This window comes from Prunus persica, chromosome G1 (genome assembly GCF_000346465.2).
Source record: "Prunus persica cultivar Lovell chromosome G1, Prunus_persica_NCBIv2, whole genome shotgun sequence".
Classification (NCBI taxonomy): Eukaryota; Viridiplantae; Streptophyta; class Magnoliopsida; order Rosales; family Rosaceae; genus Prunus; species Prunus persica.
The window spans coordinates 37,150,368-37,176,850 of record NC_034009.1 but is presented as its reverse complement, the minus strand read 5'-3'; the positions used below and the strand labels follow the sequence as shown (position 1 = coordinate 37,176,850).

The following is a 26,483-nucleotide window of genomic DNA, read 5'->3' as shown; positions in this document are numbered from 1 at the left end:
TTCTCTCTCTCTCTTCTCATGTCACCTATTAGAAGAGGAGAGAAATAAAGAGAGGGTTTTATTGCCCCTCTCTATCTCTCTTCTCATGTCATTATTAGAAGAGGAGATATATAAAGAGAGGGACGGCAATGAAACGGTACATGGTAAGTATTTCTCGTCATCCATGAGATCACCACCACTGTCTGCTACATTGGATTCTTTTTTTTTTTTCGTGGATCCGTGTTGGTTTTTCCACCACACAACGAGTTCCATGCACACTTCTGTGATATTGCTAAGCAAGCATGAACTAAAATGAAGAAAGTTTCTGTCGACTTTACAGACCCATTACAAAAATACACCAATGCCTGGCAAGAATCACAGGTATGTAATGTAATAGCTGCTGATCCATATATGGGTGGTGGCAAACAAAAATGGACAAAAGACAATAGCTTTTTCCAATCTTATAGAACAAATGCATAAATGGTTAGATCATTGTTCACACAAGAAAAGCTAGCTTATAAGATAGTTTTACCACTGCAACATAATTTTACTATTTGGAGATGCTGCTAAAATGTTAAACTTCATCCCATTGAGTACATACATGTATGGAAAATTGGGATATAAGAGAAGAAATCCTCTGCGCCATGTGGCTTCAGCAGTGACACATGATCAATGGGACTCTGGGCAGCATATGGAACAAAAACTACCCAGGGGGGGATGAGGGACTGTTAATTTGAATTCAGTTGTATTGCGGACTGCACTCCACAGAAGCTCATTCACACCTTGTTTTAATGGGTAAAAATGATCAACTATCATGCCCTTTGTCCATATGTATGTTCATGAATTGGAACTCCTGGTCCGTATATCAAACGGCATCGCTCATTAAATGAACCAACAAGCTTAGAGACCACCTCCTTAAAGAACACAGATGCCACCTGAGACAAAAATCATTGCAACATCAAAATGCTTGATCAGCAGTTCATCACGATTTTAAATTCCAATCCCCAAATTTCAGACCATGCAGGGTTCAGATCATTAATATGTGGTCCATCTTATGGCTGAAAAGTGATTGAATAATTGCCACAGAACACGGTTAAAGACTGAAAAAAGGACCTCACCTGTCGGTAAATTGGCGATCGGAACTTGAAATCCACCAAGAAATAAAGGTTGCAAGATCCAGGAACAGGTCCCGGATTGAATTCCCAGATGTTTATCAGATGATCGAAAAGGGAACTATTTGACACAGTGGTCTAGAATTAAACAAGAAAAAAAGATTGTCATAAATAGGAATCAGAAAACAAAACCAAAAACAATAATAACAATGTAAAGAAACAAATTCATGCTAATAAATCAGTAAGAACCATTTTCAAATAAATGTATAGTTAGAAAAATAACATCAATAAATGATACAAGATACTAGTGAAAATCAAAATTAGGCCACCCAATGACTCACAAAAGAGACAGTACCGAAGTTAATCTTTAACACCACCACCACCAGCAACCTATTATTGTTCTTATTTATCAAGGTATAACCGAAAGTAAAAAGTAACTTTTAGGAAGACTTCCATCAAAATTTTCTATCCCAAAAAGCATACAAACGCTGATACATGCTATGTCACTCCTAAGCACAATATCCATTTACATGCCACGTTAGTGCTCAACTTAAAAACTTCAAGTGTGCACCTTCAGTAGGTACATGGTCTTCATTCTCTAAAACCCAACACTGCCAAATGCACAATGTCACCAAGCCCCTAAGTGTTTTAGCAACATAAAACCCAACCCAAACTCCTTAAACTAATCCAAAGAAAATCCTCACACTCCCCATTAAAATCTAATGTCTACCACGCATGGGCAACGCCAAACACTTGGTGTCACATACGGTCACACTTGTAAGACTCAGGTAATTCAATTTCAAAATTATCCAGATCAGAAAAGATCACTTGTGAGCCATTGCAATACAATAGATTATCTGTCAGCAAGTAGAAAAGTGAGCAAACCAATGCTGAAGAAAACTTATAGAAAGAATCATACGAAACTTGAAGGAAAATGATTGCCTTTATACGCTTTGCTCTCTCTAATTCGACATGGGAAACGTAACTTTCCACCAGAAATTTAAAACCAATCTCCAGCTCAGCATCAAATGATCCATCCGGAAAGGTTTTGATTATGTCGGACCGCTGACACCAGGGGACAAAACCATGATACAAGTCTACAGCAGCAACCACATCGAACAATTGCTCTGGAGAATACCTAGAATCCGATAGTGCATCAGGCCATGCCTCTCCCATATAGTAATCAAAACGGGAAAAAGAGCAAAATAATGCAAAAATGAAACAGGGCATTCAAGACCCAATTTTTCTTTCCTGGTGGGCAATTAGCTTATGAAGTAAGCCAATGTAAAAAATTGTAATATTCCAAAGCATATCAGGAACTCCATTGCCATTGGATTGCAACAACGAATTCTAAATACAAGCAAAAGCATATAAAGTAGCTGAAATTGGGAATGATTAGAACGCAAGAAAAGAGTGAAATTGAAGCTAAATTACCCCAAGACGCGCTTCTCCTCATAAACTTTGGATAAAACACCGCCTTCTTCGCCGTCGCCGCAGCCGAGAAATTGCCTCCGTGACCTATAATTATAATCCAGTCGGGAATCGCCGGTCCACTTGTGGATCGACGATGGGGTTTCTATGCCCGCAATGTTACTAAAGCATCGAACCGGGTCGTATTTCCGGCCGGACCGGATCAGATGCCTCGGGCCGATTCTACGGGACAGTAAGGACCCCACCGCCTTCGAGGTCGTGCTCGACCAGAATGGCGGCATTGTGAATTTTAACGATTGGGAAACCCTAATTGAAAGCCCCAAATATTTGGAAAGCTTGAGACGAAGGAAGCTGGGGAATTTTTTGAAAATCGAAATCCAAGGGGCTAGGGATTTACGTGAGAAAAGGAAGGCGGCGAATTGACTTACCGCGAAAGTCTCAGACGGCAAGGGATTAGACTCCGGGGCTGGACCAAAATCGAATGATACGCATGCGTTTTCGGCTTTTCGTCAGGGTTCGTTTTTGATTTTTGGGTTAATTGATCTCATGAATTTATTTTACGTTTCATCATAGAGCATCTCCTAAGAAATATGCAAATGAAATCTAGGTGGTATATTTACCTTATGAAAAAGGTTGATTACTTCAAGCAATTCTACAAATTATTATAATATTTTATAAAAAATAGGTAAGAGAGTGGAGATGATATTTTATCGTAAAAAATAAGTGAGGCTCAATATACCTATTTATTTTGAAGTAATCAACATTGCCTTGTTGGGAATACTATTTTGCCAACCCATTTACCTATTTCTCTGGAGCATAAAAATGCTTATGTGGTAAGGCAAATAAAGTTTGCCCACGCTTTTACCTCATCCCTTGAAAATTAGAAAAACTTTTTTGTGATGTAGATATCACTGTTTGTCTATTTCCAATTAATAATGCAATGACATGTGAAAAAGTTATCCTACGTGTCATTGTGTTATTCGCCAAAGATAACAAAAAGTGATATCCCAATTGCATAAAAGTCTCTCTCTTGAAAATGCTCGACACCAAAATATTGAAATATCCATCCATGACCCTAGATATCAAAGTAGTTGCCGTGATCAATTTGGAGGATTTTGGTTCAGTGTTTGACCGGAGGAAAACGTGTATGTATTGGTGGTGTATACACTCGTCTTTCTCCCAATATTAGCACACATGATTAGGCGATAATGTAACCACGTCACATGCAAGTTTTGTACCTAATGAAAATAACTTGCTGCTTCTGATGCATTATCGAAACTCTTTTTGACATTCGACATCTCACGTACCTCGTGATTCAAAATTTTGCACGTCCTTAATTTGTAATCTTTTGTCACTCTAGAAATACACAAACCATCATTCGTATTCCATTCTCCATACGTGTTCTTACCACATTTGAACTTATGTCTCACTTCCCACATGTTGTCCGTCACAATTGTATCAGTTAAACTGTTAAAACCTCAGATCAATCTTGCATGTCACCCCAACATAAATTACATGAACAATAACTTCTTGAACAGATGAATTCTGTTCTCCCCCCACACAACGTATATTGTGTTTGTGACCCATTTGCAAAATCAATACAACTGTATACATTCATCATGGCTTAGTACAAAATTCATTGCAGTGAAGAAAGTCCCGATCTGCAGTAGAATCAGCATGTCTAAACTCTGGGTTTCTGCCTCGCCAAAGAAGAGAGAAAAATGAGACACTACATTCCACCAGTACAGCAGTGCTAGAGCTTAGCAATGGTACTAACAATAATGACTAAAATGTGAGAACAAAATCTGTACAGGCATAGTAACAGCACATTCTGCCGCCCTGTTCCTACTCTTGTCGCACTGATGCCACTCGTACTAATGTTCAAAACATATGAATAAATGCCTTGATTAATCTCTCTCTATCTCTATCCCTCTCTGACATACATGTACAAGTATGCCTCTACACAACAACACCTTAAAACTTGGTCTCTAGTGTCAATATGCTGTCTCCATCCATTATTCATAGGTTAGAACGTAATCATACAATGCATCCATTGTCTCTTACAGGGTCCCCTTCATCTAGCTCTAGAAATATTATTCTTAGTTACATCTTCAGGTATCAGCAGGCTTGCGCAGTGGAACAACCTAAAAGTGCAGATAAGAGAGAACAAAATTAAGACTCCATTGCCACATGATGGAGAACAACCTAAATTTGGTCTTAGGCATAAAGCATTGTACATTACCTGATCGTTATTTGCAACATCGAGTATAAGAGCTTTCATCCTCTTAGCATCACATGAACCAAGAGTTTTTTCTTCTTTGATATCTTCATCAACAAAGTTCTGGTCTGACACTTCTGCAAGCATAAAGTAGGATTTATGAATTTTTGGCAGCTAGAAGATATATTTAGAAGTCTTATTTCAGACAATTTTAGAGTGCAAGTACAAATTATGATCTATTTGGCCTCAACAGAATAGAATATATTCTTGTTTTGCAACACTGAAAATGAATCTCATGTACAAAAATGCATAAAAGAAATCCAACCACATAACAGGCTCCCATTATTCTCTACCATTGATTGATATACCAGTAAAAACTATGTCTGTGCCATCCACATCCAACTACTTCATCTGTCATTTTGTTTATAAGGTTACATCTTATCCTTTCAAATTCCAAATTTCCATAAATACTCTAGATGACAGAATGGAGTTGAAGGGTAGGATAAAAGAAACAATACTGGATGAATGAGGCAGGATATTTCACTAAATCAATTTAAGCATTTGAAACTCCATTCAATCAAAATCCATGTCAGGTGAAAGTATTTGTTTCTTCTGTGTAGTAAAGACTGTCAACAGAGAGCATATAATGCAAGACAAGCACACTAAAACACAAAATCAATAGCGGGAGAGGAAAAAATCATTGCAAGACACAGTTAGGCAAAATCTTTCAGCAAACACACCAAAATATAGCTGAGAGCACCTGTGTTGCCTCCAACCATATCCTGATGGCACAACTGAGAGCGAGATGCACGAAAATGCTTTGAACAAGTAGCTGGTGCACAGGGCATTTCCTTCTTCCCAATTGAATCAACTTCCTCACTTACAGATGCAACTGCTTCTTGGACAATGGGAGATTCAACTTCTTTGGTCTTGCAGGAAGATCTGAAGTGCAGCACCCACGGATTTTCCAGAAGATCACCACAAGATCCATCTGCCTTATTTAATTCAGCTTCAGCTCTTACAAAATTGATTTTCTGCCAGCAGCCACCTCGAAGTACCTTAAACTGCAACAAACAATTAAGTTCCAATTAATTCACATATTTATATAATACAATCGAATAGCCATTACAAGAAATAGATCAGACTAAAACCTGGCCAGAAGGGGCTCGAGAATTGAACTGGGGTTGCCTTAATGATTTGGGATGCAAAAAACTTCCCTTTTGTGAGTGCCAACCCCGCGAATCCATGGAACTATACAACTGGTTAACAAATGATGCTTCCATAGATTTCAGGTACATACTGTGTTTCTCATCCGTCCATTCTGTAGACATAGTTTCTGTTGTGGCCGGAGTACCCTAATAAAGTTATGTACTATGATCAGAAATCTTTAAATCAGACTACACACAAATACACAAATACACACACACATACATGTACATATGCATGTCTTTGCAGAAAACATTTCACCTTTGTTGCCAGCAAAAAAGAGGTTAAAAGTTGTCACTAGAGAAACAAAAAAAATTTAGACAACACCATCCTCTCAGTTTTTGAAACACAAACCATTTCATACACACAATATTACTTCCATAATAGTGCAAAAGGAAGCATTGGCATTCCTATATTTCAATTATCCCCTACGAAATGAGCAACGCTATAACAAATATCAGTCATTATTTTCATGAAAAGAAAGAAGATAAAAAACCCACAATTTCTAATTAATAAAAGACGACTTTTCCATTTTGATCATTACAAAAAAGCTTGTCAATAAGCCAACCCCATCCCTTCCAATTTCCATTAGATCCCAACCAAAAAATGAAAATAAATCACACAAAGTAAGCGTCAATTGGGTTTTTTTGGGAAGGGACATGGAGAAACCATGTTCCAATTTTCAAAATAAAGAAAAGAGAAACGAACCAAAAGATCAAAGTACGGATTTTTCTGCAAATATAGAGCAGAAAAGTACCAGGTCTGATGGAGGGTCCTCGTCCGGCGCAGCAAACTGGCTTGGCCTCTCAACGGTTAACTGAGAAATCTGCAACTCTCTCGCCCTGAAATTATCCATAAATTACAACGAAAACCCAGCTCTCGAAACTCTATGGCTTTTCAAAGGTCTAGAATTCAGGTGATCTAAGAAGAAGAAGATGGTTGGAATTGAAACGAAAGGGAATGAAGGCTTTGGAGGCGGTGATGGGAACAAAAGAACGGTACAGTTGTCACTCCTTTTACACGTGTCATGGGGCCATGGCGCTGCCACGTCACTCCCAGGTTTTGATGGGCGCTGTGGCGATGCCAAGATATTTATTGGAGCCTCCAAAATATCTCCTGTCTTTTGCCTTCGGCTTTGGGTTACGTGGCACCGCCCTTTAACTGTCACCTACGTCGCCTCTTCGCGCGCTCTTTTCACTTTCGGGTCGGGTTGTTGGCCCGACCCCTTTCGTGCCGTTTTCGTCTTTGATATTTCTTTTCTTCCTTGCAATTTCAGTTTAGAGGTACAAGATATTAGTTAATAAAAACAATTTTTTAAATATTCAAGTATCTGAATTTGGTGAGGTCCAATGAAATCACTGTGATTTATTAAAGATTTCGAAATATAGAAGAAAAGGACCTGTCGAGATAAAGAGATGTGGTCACTTTATTTATGGTTCTGCCTCACCAAATAAGAATTCCTTTTTTATTTGTTCGTTTAAGGAAAAGGAAAGAAAAACTTTTTTTGTTTAGGGTCTTCATCCAAATATTTAAGAGATATTTAGTGATATATTCATTCTTAGCACTAATAATATAGATAAATTATATACTATTGAATTTCTATAAATAAACCCCAAAAATGATAACTGGTTCTATTGAATTTAAGTTGGATTATTAAATTACTTTGATACCCTATTGAGTATTTTGGGTTTTTTTTATGAGGTTTTGAAGTTGGACTTGTTTTAAGAAATTGATGGCAGTTTTGTAATTTATAAGAAGTTAAAAGCCTTTTTGTTATGTTGTAAATGATATTTGGGCGTGTTTCTAAAGTCCATTTCATATAGGGTATTTTTTATAATTTGGGCCCCTACATTGGGTATAATAGTGAATCTCCTATTATTTAATGGATTTTTGAGAGTTTTAAACCTCTGTCCACCACATGAGTGGAGGTGAAAGAGCTCAACCAACTAAGTTATACTCTATTGGTGAAAGAAAAATATTTTAAAATTAATTCTTTGAGTTGAGTAGTTATAGTGTAGTACAATAGTACGAACACATGTTATAATATAAATGAATATTTATTGATATTATTTTCTAAAAGAGGGAAATATCCATCATGTCGTTCACTCATATTATAACATATATACAAGCTACCACGTGACCTTATTACAAAACCATCCTATAATTTATCGTATGTGTCCTTTAGGTGTAACACAAAGAAGATAATATCAGAAAACAAATTATAGACAAAATATAAAGAAAGAACAATGGGAATTTAAAAAATGTGAAAGATGTAGATCGGCTAAGAAAATATCTTGAGTGGGTCCACATAATTGAGCTGCTATCTTGATCATACAAAATAATTTGGGAGATAATCGGGCTAGTCAGAGTCAAATCACTGTATGTCTCAGGTACAATGAATATCTATCCTAATTCTGCATTCTAGTATATTTATTGGATGAGAACTGCTTTACATCATTACAATTAAAAGCAACTTCATTTCGTCACCACTTCGATAACATTGGAGGAGGGGAAATGGAACACGAAAACTCGAGTATAAGTAAATTACATGGAGGGTTCGGAGCTGCATGCATCAAGGTTTATTGGTGCCACGTGTAGTTTAACAATTGGTGAACAAGTAGATAAGTGATGTTTTTTTGGGCTAGAACAAGTCGTTATAAGTGTTTTCGTTTTTTGTAAATTCAAATTCAAATTCAAATTCAGGACAAAAGAAAGAAAGAAAAAAATTCAAATCCAAAGCATCCATAATGTAATAGATATTTCGATGATGTATCCACTCTGATAGACAAAACTGAATAAGATGTTGGTATAATTAATGTACAAATTTTCCTTGTACTAAAAATAAGGGAATACATATGTTATAACAAAAAACTCAGGAAACATAGGGGGGGGGGGGAAGGTTGAATTTAAGAATGATGGTTTTTACAGCAGCAGTTATACATCAAGGCGTATTTGGGGTGGAGTGATAAAGAATACCACCCAAGATCATATCAACTTTAAGCTGACCTCTTTATTCATGTCTTCATGTTTACAACAAATCTTGCATAGCTTTAGCAACAACGGCTTCTGTTGCAGATTACACGCCAGAGGAAAATAATAATTCTCAGTCCCTTACAATACTTAAATTTCCTGCTTCTGATCTCCCTCTGGTATCGCAGTTTCTTGCAAGTCAATTCTACCTGCATTAGCAGGAAGCAGAAAAGGTAAGGTAAAAGGAAGCCAGCTGCTGGTTGCCAGCTTGTGCTTGTAAAAAATTAATAAACGTACCTAATAAGGAAATCAGAGAAGGGGCCTTTGCAGAACCATTTGATCTCATGTCTGTACCTACAATGCATGCCCAAATTTTAAGTCTAGGAACAATATTTGCAAGAGGCGTGAAGAATAATGCGACATCTTCATAAGATATGATCCATGCTCATGTCCGAATTCTTTATTGTATAGAGCTCTCTTCATTTGTAATTTCAGATCATATGCCAATATGGTCAGACGTGTAATGAGAATTAGCATCCAAATTGATAAAGGAAAGCAATCTAACTGTAGAAGCAGCAGACCTGAACTTTCAAGTGATCTGAGGACATCTGATTTCTTAAAAGTGTATCCAATGAAATTGGTATCTTTCGACGTTAACATCTGCAATACCAAACAAGCAAAAGATATCACATTAGATCTAATATTAGAACAATCGCACAAGCTTCACACATAAACTTAAATAAATAGGAGAGAACATGAAGTCATTACCTTCCGCCAAGGTCCCACTGTTGGCATTGTAGATGGCGGACCCTCTACCTATAATAGGGAAAAAAGGGGGAAATTTTTTTTAAAAAAATGGCAACTACTATCAACATGATTTGGCTTTGATTTAGCGAAAAATATGCTTAAAGATAGAAGTGCGGACCCAAAAAGATAGTACCAAGGCCTATTAAAAAAATACAATTTGCAAGAATATCAGCCTTTTTCATTCGAATAAATCATGTCCCACTAAAAATATAGCAGATTCCAACTCATTGATTTTCAATGAACTCACTTCAGGAAACTTTTCAAAATTCTGCGTGTCCAAGTCTCCAATTACTGTAGGTTTATATGCAGCTTCGATTTCATACAGCCTGTCCCACTGAACACATCTGAACCATGGATGGGCCTGAGAAAACATTAGCTTTTAAGTGAACAAACATCGAACAAGAATATATTACAACATTGTGCTAACTGCTAACATGCATGAGTTAAATTTTTTTAAGAAGAAGCATATGCTTATCTGGAACTTTAATAGTAGAAGAACCAGATGGTTATCTGGAACTTTACTAATGTATAGTACCATAACTATTTCAACACACCCACCAAGTCATTACTTTAATTTCTTATGTACAGTCACTACTATCACAAAAACAAGTAGTTTTCTGAAGTTTTAACATACTTGTAAAGAACATCATAATTCTTTGAAACCTGGTTACCTTAATTTCTTCTGCTCCATGTGTCCCAAGCCTTGATTCAACGTCACATAACAAGTGACAGATCAGATCCTTTGCCTCATCCGAAATTTTTGGTTCGTCAGGAAATTTCAGGCATGTTCTCCAATTGATTATCTATACACAAAAAAAAAAAGAAAAAAAAAGAAAAAGGGTAATGTTATCTACTCTCCAATTATAAAGGATTGCATCAAACATCTCATAGACAACCATGATGATATTACCTTGCGGCATGTGATCCTTGGGTCATCAGAGCAGAAGGGAGGATAGCCTACAAGCATCTCATACATGATTGCCCCTAGGGACCACCAATCGCACTCTATTCCATATCCTTTCTTGAGCAACACCTCAGGTGCCATATAGTCAAGAGTTCCAACGGTTGAATAAGCCTGAACAAAATGGATGGTCTTTGTAACTCACAATATGTACAAATTAATCACTCAACAACTACAAAATTAAGAAGTTCGAAATTTCAAATTTCCAATAATCTAGGTAAGAAAGGACATCACTGCTTGATATGCATGGATACTAAATCTAATATTTTGGATGAGGATTTGAAGATTTGAGGAAGAGTTGATAAGAAAATGGGATAAATATTACCAGGGCACGACGATTACGTTTCCATTGTTGTAATTGTTCTTTTGGCATCAACCAAGGAACCTTATCACAGCCAGAGTGTCCTTCAGTTTCAGATATGGATTCCTGGGAGGTTAAATCATCATTTTCCAGTAACAGTGTAGAATACTTGTCATCCAGAGGTTTACACAAGCCAAAATCTGAAAGCTTCAAATGGCCATTTTTATCCAGTATCAGGTTATCTGGTTTTATGTCCCTGTAAGAAGAACCCAGTCACAGCACATATAAGTTTACATCCTTTTACTTCGAAACAAGTACATTTTCAAAATTACACGTGTTTTCGTGTGTGTGTGTGTGTGTGTGTGTGTGTGTGTGTGTGTGTACGCCCCTTTTGTGTCTATGAATATGTTTTTCGAGAAGAACCAGCAAGGAAACTCAAATGCGTACAACATTCAAATAATCTTTATATTGAACTAAAGAATGCTATTCATTTATAAAATAAAATAAAAAGGAAAGAAAATAAAATTTGTTGCTATTCATAAAAAATAAAAAAAACAGAATTGGTGCACAATTGTCATACCTATGAATGTAGTTGTGTTGATGGATTGAGTGAATAGCCAGAATACTCTCTGCTATGTAAAAACGTGCAACATCTTCGGAAAGAGTATCTTCTCTCATCAATAAGGTCATAATATCACCACCAGGTAAGTACTCCATGATAAGGTATAAGAAATCAGAATCTTGAAATGAATAATGAAGTTTTACAATGCACCGGCTATCAACTTCTGCAAGCAAGTTCCTCTCAGAACGCACGTGCTCAACCTAAAAGGCGGAAATAAAATGCATTAGAATTATTAACAATATATCATGATGCACAATGATATAGTACATGGTGCAGTATCAGGACATAACCTAAAGTTCTTTAAATTAGAAAATTGTCACCTGTCCTCGGCTAAGCATCTCAGATTTCTTCAATTTCTTCATGGCATAAATCTCTCCTGTACCTTTAGCACGACATAACCTTACCTGCGTTTGTTAAACACTTAAGAGATGAGTGTCATATTTTATATGTTACAACGTATATCCCATTTCTATATCTATATGATCAACAGAACTAAAACCATAATTCTATAATATACATAATACTATCAAAGCTACGTCAAGGGGCTTCATATGGTTCATAAAGCTAATACTAGAGCTATCTGAAATGAATATAAAACCTTTTGTAATGAAAACTGGACAGAAAAATACCATGTACGTGTGTTTATAAGGGAAAACAAAAAAGCTCTGTGAAGTCAAGTAACTCGATGTTTTTACATACCTCACCAAATGCCCCTTTACCAATGACAGTTAATTGCTCAAAATCATCAATTCCGATTTTACGTCTTTGCAGCCTCATGTATTCTGTTTCTCTGCGTTCCAATATCCTCATCATCTCTTCTTGTTCCTCAGTTGGTATCTGATCTTCTTGTGCTTTCCTTTGAAGTGCTCGGCGTCTAAAACAGAGAAATATGTAATTGAGTTGAGTTACAAAATTATTCTTGTTGTCCAAATTACAAGAAAGGTCTGCCCAAGCTAAATAGTCTTTCTCACAGCACTCACAGCAACATTGCTCAATATATTATTGCACTTAGCTATTTACTGGAACCGAACCATAAATGAGAACAATGGAAATTAAAGTTCACAGCTGAAGTTTCCTAATTACCAAACAGAAACCGTAAATAGCAAAGACAAAAGGAAACTATGATTAAAAGGAAAAAATTGAAGGAAATTAAAATTGAGCATGGACACAAATGCAGCACATATAACACAACACAATGCGTATATAGTAGCAGAACTCTATTCACCAACCTTCAAATTGACACAAATGATAAACGCACAAAGTTGAAGTGCTAAACAAGCTGGCACTTCAAAATTCGATCACAATTTGACCCAAAATCAATCGAAAACTTGGAAACGAATCAGAAACTACCTCTCTTTGCGATCCTGCAGTCCTTGTAGATAATTCTTGTAGTGATTCTCAATGAACTGCTTCGCCGCCGCCGCCTTCTGCCTCGTCACCGGCGACGAAACCGACACGTCGGGACCCGAATCGAAGCCGCCGACCCGATCCGGCTTCAAGTTGAGAGCGCCGAGCCTCATCGTCCCATCGCCGCCGTCCATTTCTCCAACAACAAACCCGATCAAATCAACCCTGAGAAGCCACAAAGCCAGATCAAAACCTCAATCCGTGAAGCATTTCAGCGACGAAATGAAGAAGCTTCGGCTGCAAGAATTCGAGGAGAGATCTGGCGAGCCAAGTGTTTGCGAAAATGACAGAGTAAGAGTGCAAGCAAAAGGATACTCGAAAGTATGCACTGGCTTATGCGTAGTATATGTAAATAAAATCTCTATTTATATGCTTGGCTGGATAATATAAAATGGAAAATTAAAAATGTTAATCTGTTTTGCTTTTGTTTTTGTTTTTGGCTTTCTAGGGAATGGAGTGCAATCGACGCCATCGTTTTCCTCGCATGAACTGGAATCTCGGAGGCAATTTTTTTATTTAATTATTTTTCATTTCTGACTTTTTAGAGAGAGAAAGAAAGAGGAGAGAGAGAGAGAGACAAAAAAGGACACTGTATTGGTGGATGGCTGTGTCGGCGGAGATCTATACATTGCAAATTTAACAAGCAAAAGAGGGTTGTGAATCTGAATTGGCTGTACTGTACGGGTTTCGATCCGGTGCGTGAGACTAACGTTTCGAGCCTGGACTTGCTGGGACCGTGTCGTGTTAGTTTGTGCCGGTCTGCGTTTTGGGATTTGGATTTAGGTGACCCGTGGTTTGATTAACTTTTCGTGGTCCCGGGGTCAAGGCGCTGAAACGTGTGCGTCACGAGGGGATCGTGTGGGGGAGTCTGATTGGTTTGATCATGACCGTTGGATTATGATTGGACTGTTTAGAATTAAAAAATCATTACCATTTTGTGCATTTAATCATGATTCTAATTGTTAGAGCCAGCCACTCAATTGTTTTTTTTTCCTTCCTCCTCGAAGTGCGAAGAATTCTCACTTTGTATGCCCATTGGGTAATTAAAAGAGAAAAGTTCCTTCATCCAAAAAAAAAGAGAAAAGTTCCATGAAAGGTGGTCTATAGTTTATCACTCATAAAAAATAGTGCATGCACCAACTTTACCAGTTTTAGCCATTACTTTGCCCTTTGATCACCTTAGAAAATTCTTTGATTATCGTTGCAAAAAGGGCCAACAGCCCCAAGAAAACCTTAGAAAATCCTTATGATTTTCTTATCTTAATATTGCAAGAGGTTCTAAGTTCGAATCCTCTTCTTCAAAAAGATAGTAAGATTTCATCGTTAGACAATTAAACGTAAACTCCAAAAGTGTGGTCAATTATTAGGACTTGACTAATAATAATTGCTGAGAAAATTTGAATTGCATCAGAAAGGATAAAACTATACACAACCTTCATTGAATCTTCTAGTATACAAGTTAAGTTCTTTGTATTTACAATTCTTCATGGAAGAATTTGATTTTGCAACATACAAATTGTTAAACTAATTTCAGTGTTGAGTAATAATTACCATTCCAGTACTCATTGAATTGTGTTCTAGCTCATCAAGCTTTTCTCCTTGGCTGTTTGGCTTCACCATGGAGCTTCTTGTGGAGCAGTAGCTTTTAGGTTTTCTGCAGCTCATGGCTAAGGATATAGAAGTCCATTTCCAAATTCTTGTGTTGATCAACATTGCTCGTATGCAGCTCAAGTTCTGCACATGCCTACCCGCTATACGCACAACTGTGACGAAAAATGCAGATGCACAAACGAAACCCGAAATTAAGAAGAGGCCAGAGAAAGGCCCAGGACCTATGGAATCTTCGTTCTCCAACTTGGTTGAAGAGGAGCAGTTATAAGAGGAGAGCATTTGTTTTTCTAGTTGTTCCACTTGTCCTCTCTCATTGGTCTCTAGGATTGCCTCTGATATGTCAAAAGCCAAAGGAGAACCTTTTGCAAAAACCTGAAACATTTAATGAAAAATGCAGGAATAAGATAAGTTTAGAGGTGATTGAAAATGACTCATGAGTAATGTTTTGTAAAATATGACATGTTGACATAAATGATTCTCATTCTACATGTATCGTAATTATTGATCGTATTACGGATTGCATATCTCACGTGTATGGAATTCATGTGCAAGTCCATTTTGCACGTGGAGAGGTTATCAGAAGAGGAGTCAACAATGTATATCAACCTGATAATAGTTTTATTTATTAAAGATTGGTTAACAAATTAAACATAAGTAAGGAGAGACTCACAAATGCAAAGCCGCTAGGCTTGTAAACTGGTCCTGAATTGATATATCCCTTGCAGTACTTTGCAAGGAAGACTTTAGCATGGGGGGCAACAAAGAAAGCTGCAGCAATATCTTTCCTCTCAAAGGCATTTGGGTAGTCACTTATTGAGGCAATTCTTTTGGTATTTTCTGGTTTGAATTCTAAAACATTAATCACGTATCTAACAATAAAAGAATTACCATTACACCCAACAGTTGCATTTGTTCTCTTAAGTGTTTCAACATCAAGCGCAGACGGCTGAACTCGAGTGACAGTCATCATGGAGGTGAGGCTTGCAGTGAAAGTAGCTGTCACAACTAGAATCACCACTAACCATGGAGCCAGCACCAACCGAGCCCAATTGCTCTGAACTCGTTCTCCTGCATATTTTAGATCGACATCTAGGATGTTAGCTTGATATACATTGTCCGTCCATTTTCAAACAGCGTAAGCTTTTGGGATTCAGTACTTACTCTGTGCAAAGAACAGGATAGTGACAGAGAACCAAAGGATGGCCCCAATGCCCTTTAGTTCAAGGTTGTCTCCATGTTCATTTTCAATTAACCAGACGACAAAGCATACAGAAAGGTGCGCCACAATCAAGAGGAACCACATGCTTTTGGTGAAGGTCTTCATGAACATCCATTTTTCCTTCAGCTTATCTGGCTTTACGGTGACTACCATCACAAGTCCAGAGCTCACATATGGCTGTGAGAATTCAACAAAACGATACCGATCCGCTACGACTTCTATATCACCAACAGCTGCATCCAAGCCTTATTGTACAAAGAATCAAATTGTCATGCTATAATAAGGTCAAATACAGTTCAAAAGAAGAAGAACATCTACCTTGTAGTAGACCTGTTGCACCAATTCATCATATGAGCCATTGAAGGGAACAAACACATAAGGCAATTGATAAGGGAGATGTTTGACTGCTGCTTCAAAAACATCAATTGAAAATCCAGATATTTGTGTCTCATTCCTCTCCTGATCATAGCTTACTTTCAGAAATTGATTGAAGGCACCCCTTGCAGGGATCCCAATCTTTAAGGGTCTTTCCCCTTCAACTGGTATCCACCCCTTTGGGGTTGCTAGCAAGCCACCAGGCCAATAGATTGGACCCAAAACTTGAATAGAACCATTCTCAATCCTCTCTTTCATGTCACTGTGCATGATCAAGTTCTCTGAGAAACCAAATCTTGGTGACCAGAATGCTATCTCTCTGTAGCTTTTGCCAACAATATTAATGATTTGAAAGGTTGGTGGTTGTGATAGCATGCCATTTTTGAATTCTATCTTGCCACTTAGACCTTGGAAAGAAGTGGACACAATTTTTTGAGACAATTCTTTTGTGGTAACATTTTTCATGGCTCCAGCAATAGCCCAGATTGTGTCATAAGCTCGAAGAGCAAAGATACTAGGACTAGAATTTTCTTCTTCTTCAAGGTATTGTAGTCCGTATATTCTGTGAAATCTGGTTTTGAACCGTCTGAAAGTCTTTGTAGTTTCTATGAAGTTGGTTTTAATACCAACAACACCCTGCATGTTGTATTTGATAGAAGAATCAACAGAATCAAGAAGGCTTGCAATCTCATCTGTTACAATCCAAACATGGCCTTTGTCCATCATGCCCAATTGCTTTGCCTTTTCAAAAAAAAGGACAGCTGACTGTAAAGAAAACTGCATGACTATAAAAACCCGGTTGCTCTTGCTTCTCAAATTCTTAAGTTCCTTGTCAACGAAGCCATCCGGGTCAGAGAGAGAAGAAAGGGATGGGAAAGCTCTGTAGTGCTCAATCTCTGAGTTGACTAATCTAAGTGAATCAGAGAGGATACTAATCATGATTGCAGAAGCGGAAGAAAGTTCATTTTTGTGCTCGTAAATTGCAGTCACCTTCCGCCATTGGAAATGACCAACTAAGGCTGCAACGCATTGCTTATGGAAGAGGATATCGTTAGCTAATTGGAAGAAATTTGGCCATTGAAGAGACTCAGTTGGTGGGCTTATGGTAGTGGAAGGAAGTGATATGACGGGGGGAAATATTTTGGTGTTATTATGACCAATCTCAGAAACTAGAGCTGCTTCCTGCATGGTCAGTGTTCCAATTATGGCTACAACTTGTTTGCTATTGAGCAGATTGATTGCTGCAAAACAAACATACATGTCCATATTTAGACCCAACTAACCAAATTTTGATGATATTGGCATGCAAATTCAAGAGCATTAAACGACTAACGTTTATATCAGTTTGTGACATTAAGTTTATAACTTTACCACCAGCTATTGCTCCAGCTGAATTGCCTTGTGAATCTTCAAGGTGCAAATCCAATCTAGCGCAGGTTGAGTGGAAAAGGTCTTGGATAGCCATTTTCATGGCTATTTTCTGTTCCTTGCCCACACGAGAGCTTGTAATCAACAACACCACCTATTCCTGCAATTGTCTGTTGAGTTATTTGACATTTATTCCCTCTTCCACTAGCCTTGGCTGAACCCACCAACAACAGCAAAACCAAGTAGAAAGAGAGACTGCTAGACATTTTGCTTAGGTTGGCAGTAGAAAGAGAGACTGCTAGACATTTATCCACTAATAAAAGAATGCTTCTCTGTTTTTGGACTTTGTAGGTTGGCCAGTCTCTCTGAAATTTAACACTATATATTTAATTTAAGTCAGCACCAAACATATCTTTGTTTTTCTCGAAGCTAGCTGAGTTGAAAAATTGGCCAGGTGGGGACTTTGTAGGTTGGCCCGTCAAAAACGCCTCCCCCAAATGTAAATAGCTCCAGACATTTTTGAGATCTTCAGTTCTAGTCAGAACCAAGAATTCAACACAAATGGTGACCTCTGTCTGTCTGTATCAGACAACTTCCTGCATACTTCTGAGAAATATATATATATATATATATGTATATGTGATAGAGACATGTCATAAGACCAGTTAGGAAGCGTGGCTTGAATTTGGATTTGAATGAAGAAAAAAAAAAATCCAAGTCCTTGGATTTGTTTAGTTGTTCCTCACCAAAGCAATTTATTTAGCCTGTTTTTATGTTTTAGAAAAATAAAATAAGGGTTGTATAATTTGTATTCTTTACGGATGCAAAATTCTTCTCAAGTATAATGTTCATTTTAGCCATCATACACAGCCACAACCCTTTGGAAATTGAAATTATCCAATGCTCAACATACTTATGGCACTTTTAAATACAATTTGTCAAATACTTTAACTGCTTTTCTTCACAGAGCTACTAGGAGTGACAATTCTCACGACAATCCTAAAAGTGATTATTCTCACAGCACACAGCTATGTAAAATCCCCTCTCCAAACTCTTGTGTTAATTAACAGGGTTGGGTTGCAGCTCAACTTCCACAAGCATGATTCCAGGAAGAAAATTCCTCCAATGCTCACGCACTAAACGCACAATTGTTACCAAAAATGCCAATGCACAAGCCAAACCTGCTAGTAGAAATAGGCCAGACAAAGGTCCAGGACCTATTGAACCATTGTTTGAGTTGATTGGAGAGGAGCAATCATAAGAGGAGAGCATTTGTTTTTCTAACTTTTCCACTTGTCCACTCTCAGTTGCCTCTAACATTGCCTCTGAGATGTCAGTAGCCAGAGGCGAACCCTTTTGAAAAACCTGCAGCAGATATGAGAAATGCAACATTATCTTATGAACAAAACAAACATGGACTACACTACTTAAAGAAATGCAGAGGAAGGGGAGAAACTTACAAATCCAAAACCACTAGGCTTGTACACCGATCCTGTTTTGGTAAAGACAGCGTTGCAGTGTTTTGCAAGGAAGACTTTAGCATGGGGAGAAACAAAGAAAGCTGCTGTAATATCCTTCCTCTCAAAGGCCTCTGGGTAGTCACTTATGGAGGCAATACCCTTGATATTTTCTGGTCTAAACTCTAAGACATTAATCAAGTACCTCACAATAAAAGAGTTTCCATTGCAACCAACAGTTGCATTTGTCATCTTTAGTGTTTCAATATCAAGCACAGATGGTTGGACCCAAGAGACGGTCATCATGGAGGAGAGGCTTGCAGTGAAAGTAGCTGTTACAACTACAATTGCCAATAGCCATGGAGCCAGCAGCAACCGAGCCCAAGGGTTCTTAAATTGTTCTCCTGCATTTTGTACAAATGTAGGAGATCATATGAGGCTGTATGTTATAGAGGGTGCCAGTAAGGTGACAAGTACTATAAGTATGATTTCTTTAGTTTTTATGAGTACTTACTCGGTGCAAATAAACAGGACATCAACGCAGAACCAAAAGGCTCCAATGTCCTCTAAGCTACGTCCATGTACAATTTCCATTAAGCAGGCGACCAAGCATACAGAAAGGTGTGTAACAAACAGGAGGAACCACATTTCTCTGGTGAAAGGCCACACCAACATCTCTGTTTCCTTCAGCTTATCTGGCTTCACAGTGACTACCATCTCCAGCCCAGAGCTTATGCATGGCTGTATATAGAATTGAGCACTGCATAAACAGCATTAGTACATAAAGCCAAGACACTTCAATGTTGCAAATGGTGGTCATCTTAGGAGTGGAATTAGTGCAGAAGAAAAAGAATCTCTACCTTATTGGAGACCAGTTCCACCATCTCATCATATGAGCCATTGAAGGGCACAAACTCGTAAGGCAATTGATAAGGGAGATGTTTGACAGCTGCTTCAAACACATCAATTGAAAATCCTGAGATGTCTGTCTCATTATTGTCCGGGTCATATCTTACTTTCACAAACTGCGTGAATGCACCCATCGCAGGAACCCCTATCTTTAAGGCTCTATCCACATGAAAATACTTGTAGGATGACTAAAAATGCCTAGAGGGAGGTGAATAGGTCAATTTAATATTATAATCAAATAAGTAAAAATAAACTTATGTAGCATGATTGATATGGCTTATCAATCCTGAAACGTGTTGCATAAAATAAAAGAATACGCAGAGAATTATTTTACGTGGTAAAACCCCACCTCTGGGGAAAATCCACGGGACTCCTCAGTCTAACACAAATCCACTATAAAACGATGATTACAAGAAGTACTCACACATTTATCCTAGACACATTCTAGATGATGTTTACCGACTTCTTCGTAACTCAACTTCTGTCACGGGATGATCTTTGACACTCCTTATGTTGAACGCAATACTGGCCACGATTGCTTCAAGCTCGCCAGAGGAAAACTGCTACCACGGTCTTTGTGCCCTCAACCGTATAAGTCACCGAACAATGCAAATGAATGCAATATGAATGATTAAAGTGTTTGATAAATCACCAAGTAAAAACATGAAACACTTGATGATTTATCTCAAATATATGCACAACAGCTTTTGCTTAAGAATTCTATGTGCTCAACACAAATATCAAAAGCTCTATGAAACCAAGGAGAGGCAAGCTTCTTTTATTCAAAGCTTCCTATACCTAGTCAGATGGCAGCACACGAGTACCAAACCCACTTCAATTATTACTATGAACTTTTAGCTCAATTTGGACTCTTATGAAGACCACAATTGGTTTTCCAACATGAATATTAGTTCAATATGGATTCTTATTGAAAAACGACAACCATCCAATTTTTAATAGAAAAACAATATCTATTAAAACAAATGAATTAGACCAATCAAGTAAGGGAAGATTTCAACGTGCAAGTCATAATAGGAAAAGATAATATTTTAACTTAAATCAAAATAGAGTCTAACTAGAAAAGTAATCTTAAGAGATAAAGTCTAATCTAATTAAAAATAAGATTAACATAAAAATACTTGATTGAAAAAAAAACTCAAACTAGGAATCTTATAATGAATGCATGATTATGTCATGATTTACCTGAAATCAGTTTCTCATATCGGTCAAGTCATACCTCGGAAGTATGAGATTGAATGAGTAGTGCCAATTTCACCTATACTAGAGTCTAAGAAATGACAATACAAATTTCATACTAACACCACATCAACAGGTGTCCATCCCTTTCGGGTTGTCTGTAATCCACCAGGCCAATAGATTGGACCCAAAACTTCAGCAAAAGCATTCATATCAGTATGTTTCATCAAGTTCTCTGAGAAACCGTATCTTGGTGACCAGAATGCCATCTCTCTCTAGCTTCTGCCAATCACATTAATGATTTGAAAGGTTGGTGGTTGTGATAGCATTCCATTTTTGAACTCTATCATGCCACTTAGACCTTGGAAAGCAGTCGACAGAATTTTTTGAGACAGTTCTTTTGAGGTAACATTTCCCTGTTGCAATATTTTAATGGCTCGACCAGTGGCCCAAATTGCATCATTAGCTCGGAGAGCGAAGATACTAGGACTTCAGGGTACCGTAGTCCATATATCCTGCGAAATCTGGTTTTGAACTGCTTGAATGAGGTTCCTGCAAAGTGAGTTTTAATACCAATGACACCTTGCATGTTATACTTGTCATATGTGTCAACAGAATCAAGAAGTTTTGCAATCTCATCTGTGACAATCCACACATAGCCTTTGTCCATCATGCCCAGCTGCTTTGCCTTTTCAAAGAAAATGACAGCTGACTGCAAAGAGAACTGCATGACTATGAAGACCCTATTGCTCTTGCTTCTCAACTTCTTAAGCTCTTCTTCAACAAGGGCCTCCGGGTGTGAGACAGAAGGCTTGAATGGGAAAGCTTGGTGGTGTTCAATATCTGAGTTGACTAATCTAAGTGAATCAGAGAGGAGAGTTATGATCCCTAAATGAGAGGAAAATTCATTATTGTTCGTAAACTGCAGTCACCTTTTGCCATTGGAAATGACCAACTAAGGCCGCAACGCATTGCATATGGAAGGCAATGTTGTTAGCTATTTGGATGGAAATTGGCCATTGAAGTGACTCTGATTGTGGGCTCGTGGCGGTGGAAGTAAGGGATATGATGGGAAAACTATTTTCGATCTCAGAGAGTAGAGCTGCTTCTTGCATGGTCAGTGTTCCGATGATGGCTACAACTTGTTTGCTACTGAGAAGACTGATTGCTGCAAAACAAAATACTTTTTCATTTCAGAGAGAAGTAACCAAAGTTTTGCTGAAATTGGCATGCAAATATAACAGTTTAGGAGTGTAGATACAACTTTACCTGCACCTGTTGCTCGAGCTGAGTTCCCATGTTAATCTTTCAGGTGTAAATCCACTCTAGCGCAGATTGACTTAGAAAGATCTTGAATAGCCATTTCCATGACTACTTTCTGTTCTTTTCCCACTCGAGAGCTGTGATCAATAACACAACCAACTCTTGCAGTTATCTGTTGGGTTATTTGACATTTGTCCTCACTTCCATCAGGTTTGACTGAACTCACCAACGATAGCAATACCAAGAAGAAAGAAAGACCACCAGACATATTGCTTTTCAATGCTATTCCTTTGGAGAATAATGGGAATATATAGTATCATGTATCTTATTGAGAGCTTGAATGAGTTGACTTTTGGTAGACGGGCAATCAAGAAAGATTCAAAGCTGAAATTTTTTTTATTGTCATTGTTTCCATGACCCTTCAAAATGATTGTACTGGGTTCTGCATTCCCCTGGCTGTTAGCGGGCTGTAGCTAATTCTTTTTAGTTGAAATTTGGGTTTCCTGATTTATTATTGGGTGCAATATTTTATGAAAGTCAACATATCATTGTTTTTCTGGTAGCTTGGTTTTGCTTATTTATTAAGACGACTTCCTGCATTACCTCTGAGAAGAATATAGTTAGATTCTCAGAAATAGATTTGTACATGAGTATGTGATAGAGACATGATAATTGTTAAATGGAAAGAAAATTTCAATTCTCAGGTAACAAGCTGTACAACATGAGGGCAAGAAATAGAGGAATGAGAAATGAGCTCCCAACTGGTTTGAGGTCTTGAATTCAAGTCAATAACCAAGCTTGGTCTTGCTTCTTTATTAAGTACTGCCCTATATGCATATCAAATTCAAACAAAATGCATCTCAGAATGGTCATGCAAAAAAGCTAAGCATACAAACAAGTGAGGGTATTGTTTCTATCAGACAACTTTCTGCATTGCCTCTCAGAACTATATTTGCAGATTCTCAGAAACTGGTATATAGATGAGTAGATATATATATATATATATATATATATATAGGTATATATATGTGACAGAGAGTCTAATCTATGAAGACCCTGTTGCTCTTGCTCCTCAACTTCTTAATCTCTTCTTCGACAGAGACACTTTGAGTCAGGAGGAGAAGGAAGAGATGGGAAAGCTTGGTGGTGCTCAATTTCTGAGTTGAATAGTGAATCAGAGGGAATGCTAGGGTGTTAAATTCGTGTTCATGTTGCATTAGGGTCAACACAAACACGACACGATTATTAATATTACATGTGTGACACAAGATAATACCCACAACCCGTTTACAAATTATTTTCTCTAAAACTAAGCTTCAAGGATCATATACTTTAATGTTTAAGTAATTTATACCTATATTTATCATGTTATAGGTATTATACTCGATTATTTCTTGTTCTTTTCAAGTCGTCTCCGAAATTGTGATCCCTAGGCACTGATGGAGGGTCAAACAATTGACCGTTGACCCAAGCCAAAATTCAGAATTGGGTTTTGGGCTTTGGGCTTCTGGTAGCAAACCCATGCTAGCCCAAAGGATTGGAGGTAGAGGTGGAGAGTGGAGAACCGAGCGGGCATTTTGCTTCTTTATCTGCTAAAGCATCTACAGGCGCTGACTGTGACTGATAATGGGTCTTCAAGGCTTCAACTTTGAAGAAGAAGTATGAGAATTGATAAATAAAAGAGCACAGTTACTTACAGCAGAGCTTAAGCTAGTAGAAGCTAGGGCACAGCCATGGCATCTCTCTCTAGATCACCGCCACTAGTCCACCACCAGATAAACTCCCTCACTCTCAACCCGTGCCCCGTAACTCTATCTTTCCCTTTCCTCAAAACGACTGCGCTCCAGGCCCGTCTCTGTGCCCTGAAGACCGGGGCGGACGGGGGCAGCAGAACCGGGAGGCCAGGAACGCAGGGACCCGACCCGGGATTGCTTCGGAAGCCGGTGGTGTCGTCCGGGAAGGACATGGATGGAATTTCGGATGAAGATGAAGGAGAAGACGGGAAATGGGTCGATTGGGAAGATAAGATTTTGGAAGACACGGTTCCTCTGGTTGGGTTCGTGAGGATGATACTTCATTCTGGGAAATACGAGAGCGGAGATAGATTGAGCCCTGAGCATGAGAAGACTGTTCTTGAGAGGTTGCTTCCATTTCACCCTGAAGCTCAGAAGAAGATCGGTTCTGGGATTGATTATATCACAGTAAAATCTCTTCCTTTATTCAATTCTCTCGAATTTAGCTTCTTTTACTCTTCTGGGTGTGGATTTTGTTGTGCCAAATTTAATAATTGGATGTTTCCATATAGGTCTCAGTTTGGATTGCTTGATTGCCCATTTTTTATTTGTTCCATATAACTATCGTTTTCCATAGAAGAGGGTATGAGTAAGAGAATTTGGGCAACTGAGAATTTTGAAAAACATGAGTTATTATCTATTTGGATATGCCTGTTACTTTTGTAATTAAACTGTGTATATCAATCATTTCTGTTTTGCCATTGATCAGACTGCATTGCTTTTGAATTTCTACTACTCTTATCTTGTATGAATCATTCAACTCTGGCTCATTAAGGATCAGCCATCTTTTTCTTTTTTCCTTCTAACAACTGTTCTATAGGAACTTGGGGCTTATGTTAGCTTATGCATGTAATGTTTGTCCTCCATCATCGGATATGCATTTTCCTAATGCTTCCCCAATGAACTCTGGCACTCTGGTGTGGGAGTGTTTACGCTCCATCACTCCAGTGCAGAATGGGGTTGGGGCTCAGTCACTCTACTTCCCTTTAGATATATAGTTATCTGTATTGTTTCTGGTATGAGCTTCACCAGTGAATGATAAGTAAGAATTGTTACTTGTTACTTTCTGGTGTTCAGAACACAAATAATGAACAGTTAGTTGACCGAAGACGTTTTAATCCACTCCTAGAATCCTGAAATGTTGAAAAGTAGGTTGTGTGATCTCAACAACATTCATCCAAAATGGTGGCACTTGACATCAGGCAGTCATGTTTGAATTCTAAAACCAAATATGGAAATCTTCTTCTGCATTCGATACTTTGTCAAACATGAGCACCTTTTGGTTTTCTTAAGTATCTGATATTAGTGTTTTACAAGTGAATTGGATTTCCTAAAATGATGCAAATTTCTCTTTTTGGGTTGACAGGTTGGTTATCATCCTGATTTTGAAAGCTCAAGATGTTTGTTCATTGTTCAAAAGGATGGAACATTGGTCGACTTTTCATACTGGAAGTGCATAAAGGGGCTGATCAGGAAGAACTATCCTCTATACGCAGACAGCTTCATCCTCAGACATTTCCGAAAGCGCAGACGCGGTTTATGAAGCCAGATAATCAAACCATCTGACTTTGTATAACCTGTATGTTAAAGAAAATTTTTGTTGCCTCCATATTGCTTGGTATATGCCAGTTTTAATTGTCAGATTAAATGTCAAGAAAGTAGCAGTAGTAGATATTGAAAATTCTTTCAAGGTAGAGAGATGCACCTGTTACAATGAAACTACGGTAACAAATGCTGTGGCACAAAAACTGTATTTGGCCTTTGATATATTCTCTTAAGTGAAATGGAGTGGGTGGTATTCTCTCTCTCTCTCTCTCTCTTAAAGATCATTTGGCGACAAGGGGATCAAGCATGCAATTAGAGGGAGAAACAATTTCATGCAACAGGGATACACTTTTTGATACCTCTGTCAATAACACAATGGTACATGAGATAATTTTTTCAAGTGTTATGATATTAGAATAGCAATCCCCGTTTGAAGTAAGTTTTTCTGAATTAGAGAGGACCCAGAAGGCATTCAATCTCCTAGATTTTCAGTTTCTTGTGACTTCATCACTGCCAAGTGCCAAGCAAACAAAGCTCGTTGAAAATCTGCTTCCTGCACTTCATAAACATGGACCCCTTTTGTAATGGCACATCAATCGACTTAATGCGAGGCTTTTTTCTCGGATGGGATGAGGCTTCGTAGACATCCATTTGTGTAGGAAGTGTCTGATATGAAACACGTATTCATTATGCAGGTATGCATTCACATCACACCTAAAAAACGAAAGCACT

At 38.0% G+C, this 26,483-nt stretch overlaps 6 protein-coding genes across 9 annotated transcripts; 1 reads left to right on the top strand and 5 right to left on the bottom strand.

Annotated features, from left to right (window-relative positions):
• On the bottom strand, nucleotides 366-3,161 carry LOC18793883 (coenzyme Q-binding protein COQ10 homolog, mitochondrial). 3 transcript variants are annotated; one of them, XM_020555145.1, is made up of 5 exons: nucleotides 2,951-3,161; nucleotides 2,526-2,828; nucleotides 2,016-2,229; nucleotides 1,098-1,229; nucleotides 366-914 (listed from the first exon to the last, which is right to left on the bottom strand). In XM_020555145.1, the coding sequence occupies exons 2-5, from the start codon at nucleotides 2,801-2,803 to the stop codon at nucleotides 792-794; spliced, it is 747 nt and encodes a 248-aa protein (XP_020410734.1). In that variant the 5' UTR covers nucleotides 2,804-2,828; nucleotides 2,951-3,161; the 3' UTR covers nucleotides 366-791. The 3 variants fall into 3 exon arrangements, with proteins under 3 accessions (XP_020410734.1, XP_020410733.1, XP_007227558.1); XM_020555144.1 differs by having other exon boundaries at nucleotides 2,526-3,160; XM_007227496.2 differs by having other exon boundaries at nucleotides 2,034-2,229; nucleotides 2,526-3,154.
• Nucleotides 4,019-6,991, bottom strand: LOC18793850. Of its 2 annotated transcripts, none has more exons than XM_020555879.1 (5): nucleotides 6,704-6,991; nucleotides 5,892-6,095; nucleotides 5,481-5,804; nucleotides 4,765-4,877; nucleotides 4,019-4,666 (listed from the first exon to the last, which is right to left on the bottom strand). In XM_020555879.1, the coding sequence occupies exons 1-4, from the start codon at nucleotides 6,800-6,802 to the stop codon at nucleotides 4,800-4,802; spliced, it is 705 nt and encodes a 234-aa protein (XP_020411468.1). In that variant the 5' UTR covers nucleotides 6,803-6,991; the 3' UTR covers nucleotides 4,019-4,666; nucleotides 4,765-4,799. The 2 variants fall into 2 exon arrangements, with proteins under 2 accessions (XP_020411468.1, XP_007227548.1); XM_007227486.2 differs by having other exon boundaries at nucleotides 5,501-5,804; nucleotides 6,704-6,981.
• On the bottom strand, nucleotides 8,673-13,656 carry LOC18790762 (serine/threonine-protein kinase tricorner). Its single transcript, XM_007222558.2, has 12 exons — nucleotides 12,958-13,656; nucleotides 12,307-12,481; nucleotides 11,928-12,011; nucleotides 11,566-11,807; nucleotides 11,010-11,241; nucleotides 10,634-10,798; nucleotides 10,395-10,526; nucleotides 9,971-10,084; nucleotides 9,685-9,732; nucleotides 9,498-9,576; nucleotides 9,214-9,270; nucleotides 8,673-9,125 (listed from the first exon to the last, which is right to left on the bottom strand). The coding sequence occupies exons 1-12, from the start codon at nucleotides 13,146-13,148 to the stop codon at nucleotides 9,067-9,069; spliced, it is 1,578 nt and encodes a 525-aa protein (XP_007222620.1). The 5' UTR covers nucleotides 13,149-13,656; the 3' UTR covers nucleotides 8,673-9,066.
• LOC18793627 (glutamate receptor 2.5) lies at nucleotides 14,545-17,684 on the bottom strand. The gene is made up of 5 exons (XM_020557515.1): nucleotides 17,591-17,684; nucleotides 16,138-17,460; nucleotides 15,787-16,089; nucleotides 15,296-15,693; nucleotides 14,545-14,997 (listed from the first exon to the last, which is right to left on the bottom strand). The coding sequence occupies exons 1-5, from the start codon at nucleotides 17,682-17,684 to the stop codon at nucleotides 14,545-14,547; spliced, it is 2,571 nt and encodes an 856-aa protein (XP_020413104.1).
• Nucleotides 18,647-20,087, bottom strand: LOC18792178 (glutamate receptor 2.1). Its single transcript, XM_020557509.1, has 4 exons — nucleotides 19,905-20,087; nucleotides 19,620-19,785; nucleotides 19,048-19,448; nucleotides 18,647-18,952 (listed from the first exon to the last, which is right to left on the bottom strand). Exons 1-4 carry the CDS (start codon nucleotides 20,085-20,087, stop codon nucleotides 18,647-18,649), a joined length of 1,056 nt encoding a protein of 351 aa, XP_020413098.1.
• LOC18789228 (protein DCL, chloroplastic) lies at nucleotides 24,005-26,013 on the top strand. Its single transcript, XM_007225746.2, has 2 exons — nucleotides 24,005-24,614; nucleotides 25,573-26,013. Exons 1-2 carry the CDS (start codon nucleotides 24,147-24,149, stop codon nucleotides 25,747-25,749), a joined length of 645 nt encoding a protein of 214 aa, XP_007225808.1. The 5' UTR covers nucleotides 24,005-24,146; the 3' UTR covers nucleotides 25,750-26,013.

Bases quoted from the DNA above. Each gene is read 5' to 3' on its own strand.
- LOC18793883 (XM_020555145.1), bottom strand. From the start codon at position 2,803: ATGCCGCCATTCTGGTCGAGCACGACCTCGAAGGCGGTGGGGTCCTTA. The intron at 1,230-2,015 runs GTTTCGTATGAT...GTTTAATTCTAG, and splicing joins AGGCAATCATTTTCCTTCAA to ACCACTGTGTCAAATAGTTC. The intron at 915-1,097 runs GTGAGGTCCTTT...TTTTTGTCTCAG, and splicing joins GATCGCCAATTTACCGACAG to GTGGCATCTGTGTTCTTTAA.
- LOC18793850 (XM_007227486.2), bottom strand. From the start codon at position 6,802: ATGGATAATTTCAGGGCGAGAGAGTTGCAGATTTCTCAGTTAACCGTT. The intron at 5,805-5,891 runs GTTTTAGTCTGA...TGTTTGTTGCAG, and splicing joins CTCGAGCCCCTTCTGGCCAG to TTTAAGGTACTTCGAGGTGG. The intron at 4,878-5,500 runs GTGCTCTCAGCT...TTATGCTTGCAG, and splicing joins TATGGTTGGAGGCAACACAG to AAGTGTCAGACCAGAACTTT.
- LOC18790762 (XM_007222558.2), bottom strand. From the start codon at position 13,148: ATGGACGGCGGCGATGGGACGATGAGGCTCGGCGCTCTCAACTTGAAG. The intron at 12,482-12,957 runs GTAGTTTCTGAT...TCTCTGTTTTAG, and splicing joins CTGCAGGATCGCAAAGAGAG to ACGCCGAGCACTTCAAAGGA. The intron at 10,085-10,394 runs GTAACCAGGTTT...ATGTTTTCTCAG, and splicing joins ATGGAGCAGAAGAAATTAAG to GCCCATCCATGGTTCAGATG.
- LOC18793627 (XM_020557515.1), bottom strand. From the start codon at position 17,684: ATGGCTATCCAAGACCTTTTCCACTCAACCTGCGCTAGATTGGATTTG. The intron at 15,694-15,786 runs GTAAGTACTGAA...TAAAATATGCAG, and splicing joins TATCCTGTTCTTTGCACAGA to GAGAACGAGTTCAGAGCAAT. The intron at 14,998-15,295 runs GTGAGTCTCTCC...TAAATGTTTCAG, and splicing joins AGCCTAGCGGCTTTGCATTT to GTTTTTGCAAAAGGTTCTCC.
- LOC18792178 (XM_020557509.1), bottom strand. From the start codon at position 20,087: ATGGGTGCATTCACGCAGTTTGTGAAAGTAAGATATGACCCGGACAAT. The intron at 19,786-19,904 runs GTAGAGATTCTT...TTCTATATACAG, and splicing joins TGGAACTGGTCTCCAATAAG to CCATGCATAAGCTCTGGGCT. The intron at 19,449-19,619 runs GTAGCTTAGAGG...TACAAAATGCAG, and splicing joins AATGGAAATTGTACATGGAC to GAGAACAATTTAAGAACCCT.
- LOC18789228 (XM_007225746.2), top strand. From the start codon at position 24,147: ATGGCATCTCTCTCTAGATCACCGCCACTAGTCCACCACCAGATAAAC. The intron at 24,615-25,572 runs GTAAAATCTCTT...TTGGGTTGACAG, and splicing joins CTGGGATTGATTATATCACA to GTTGGTTATCATCCTGATTT.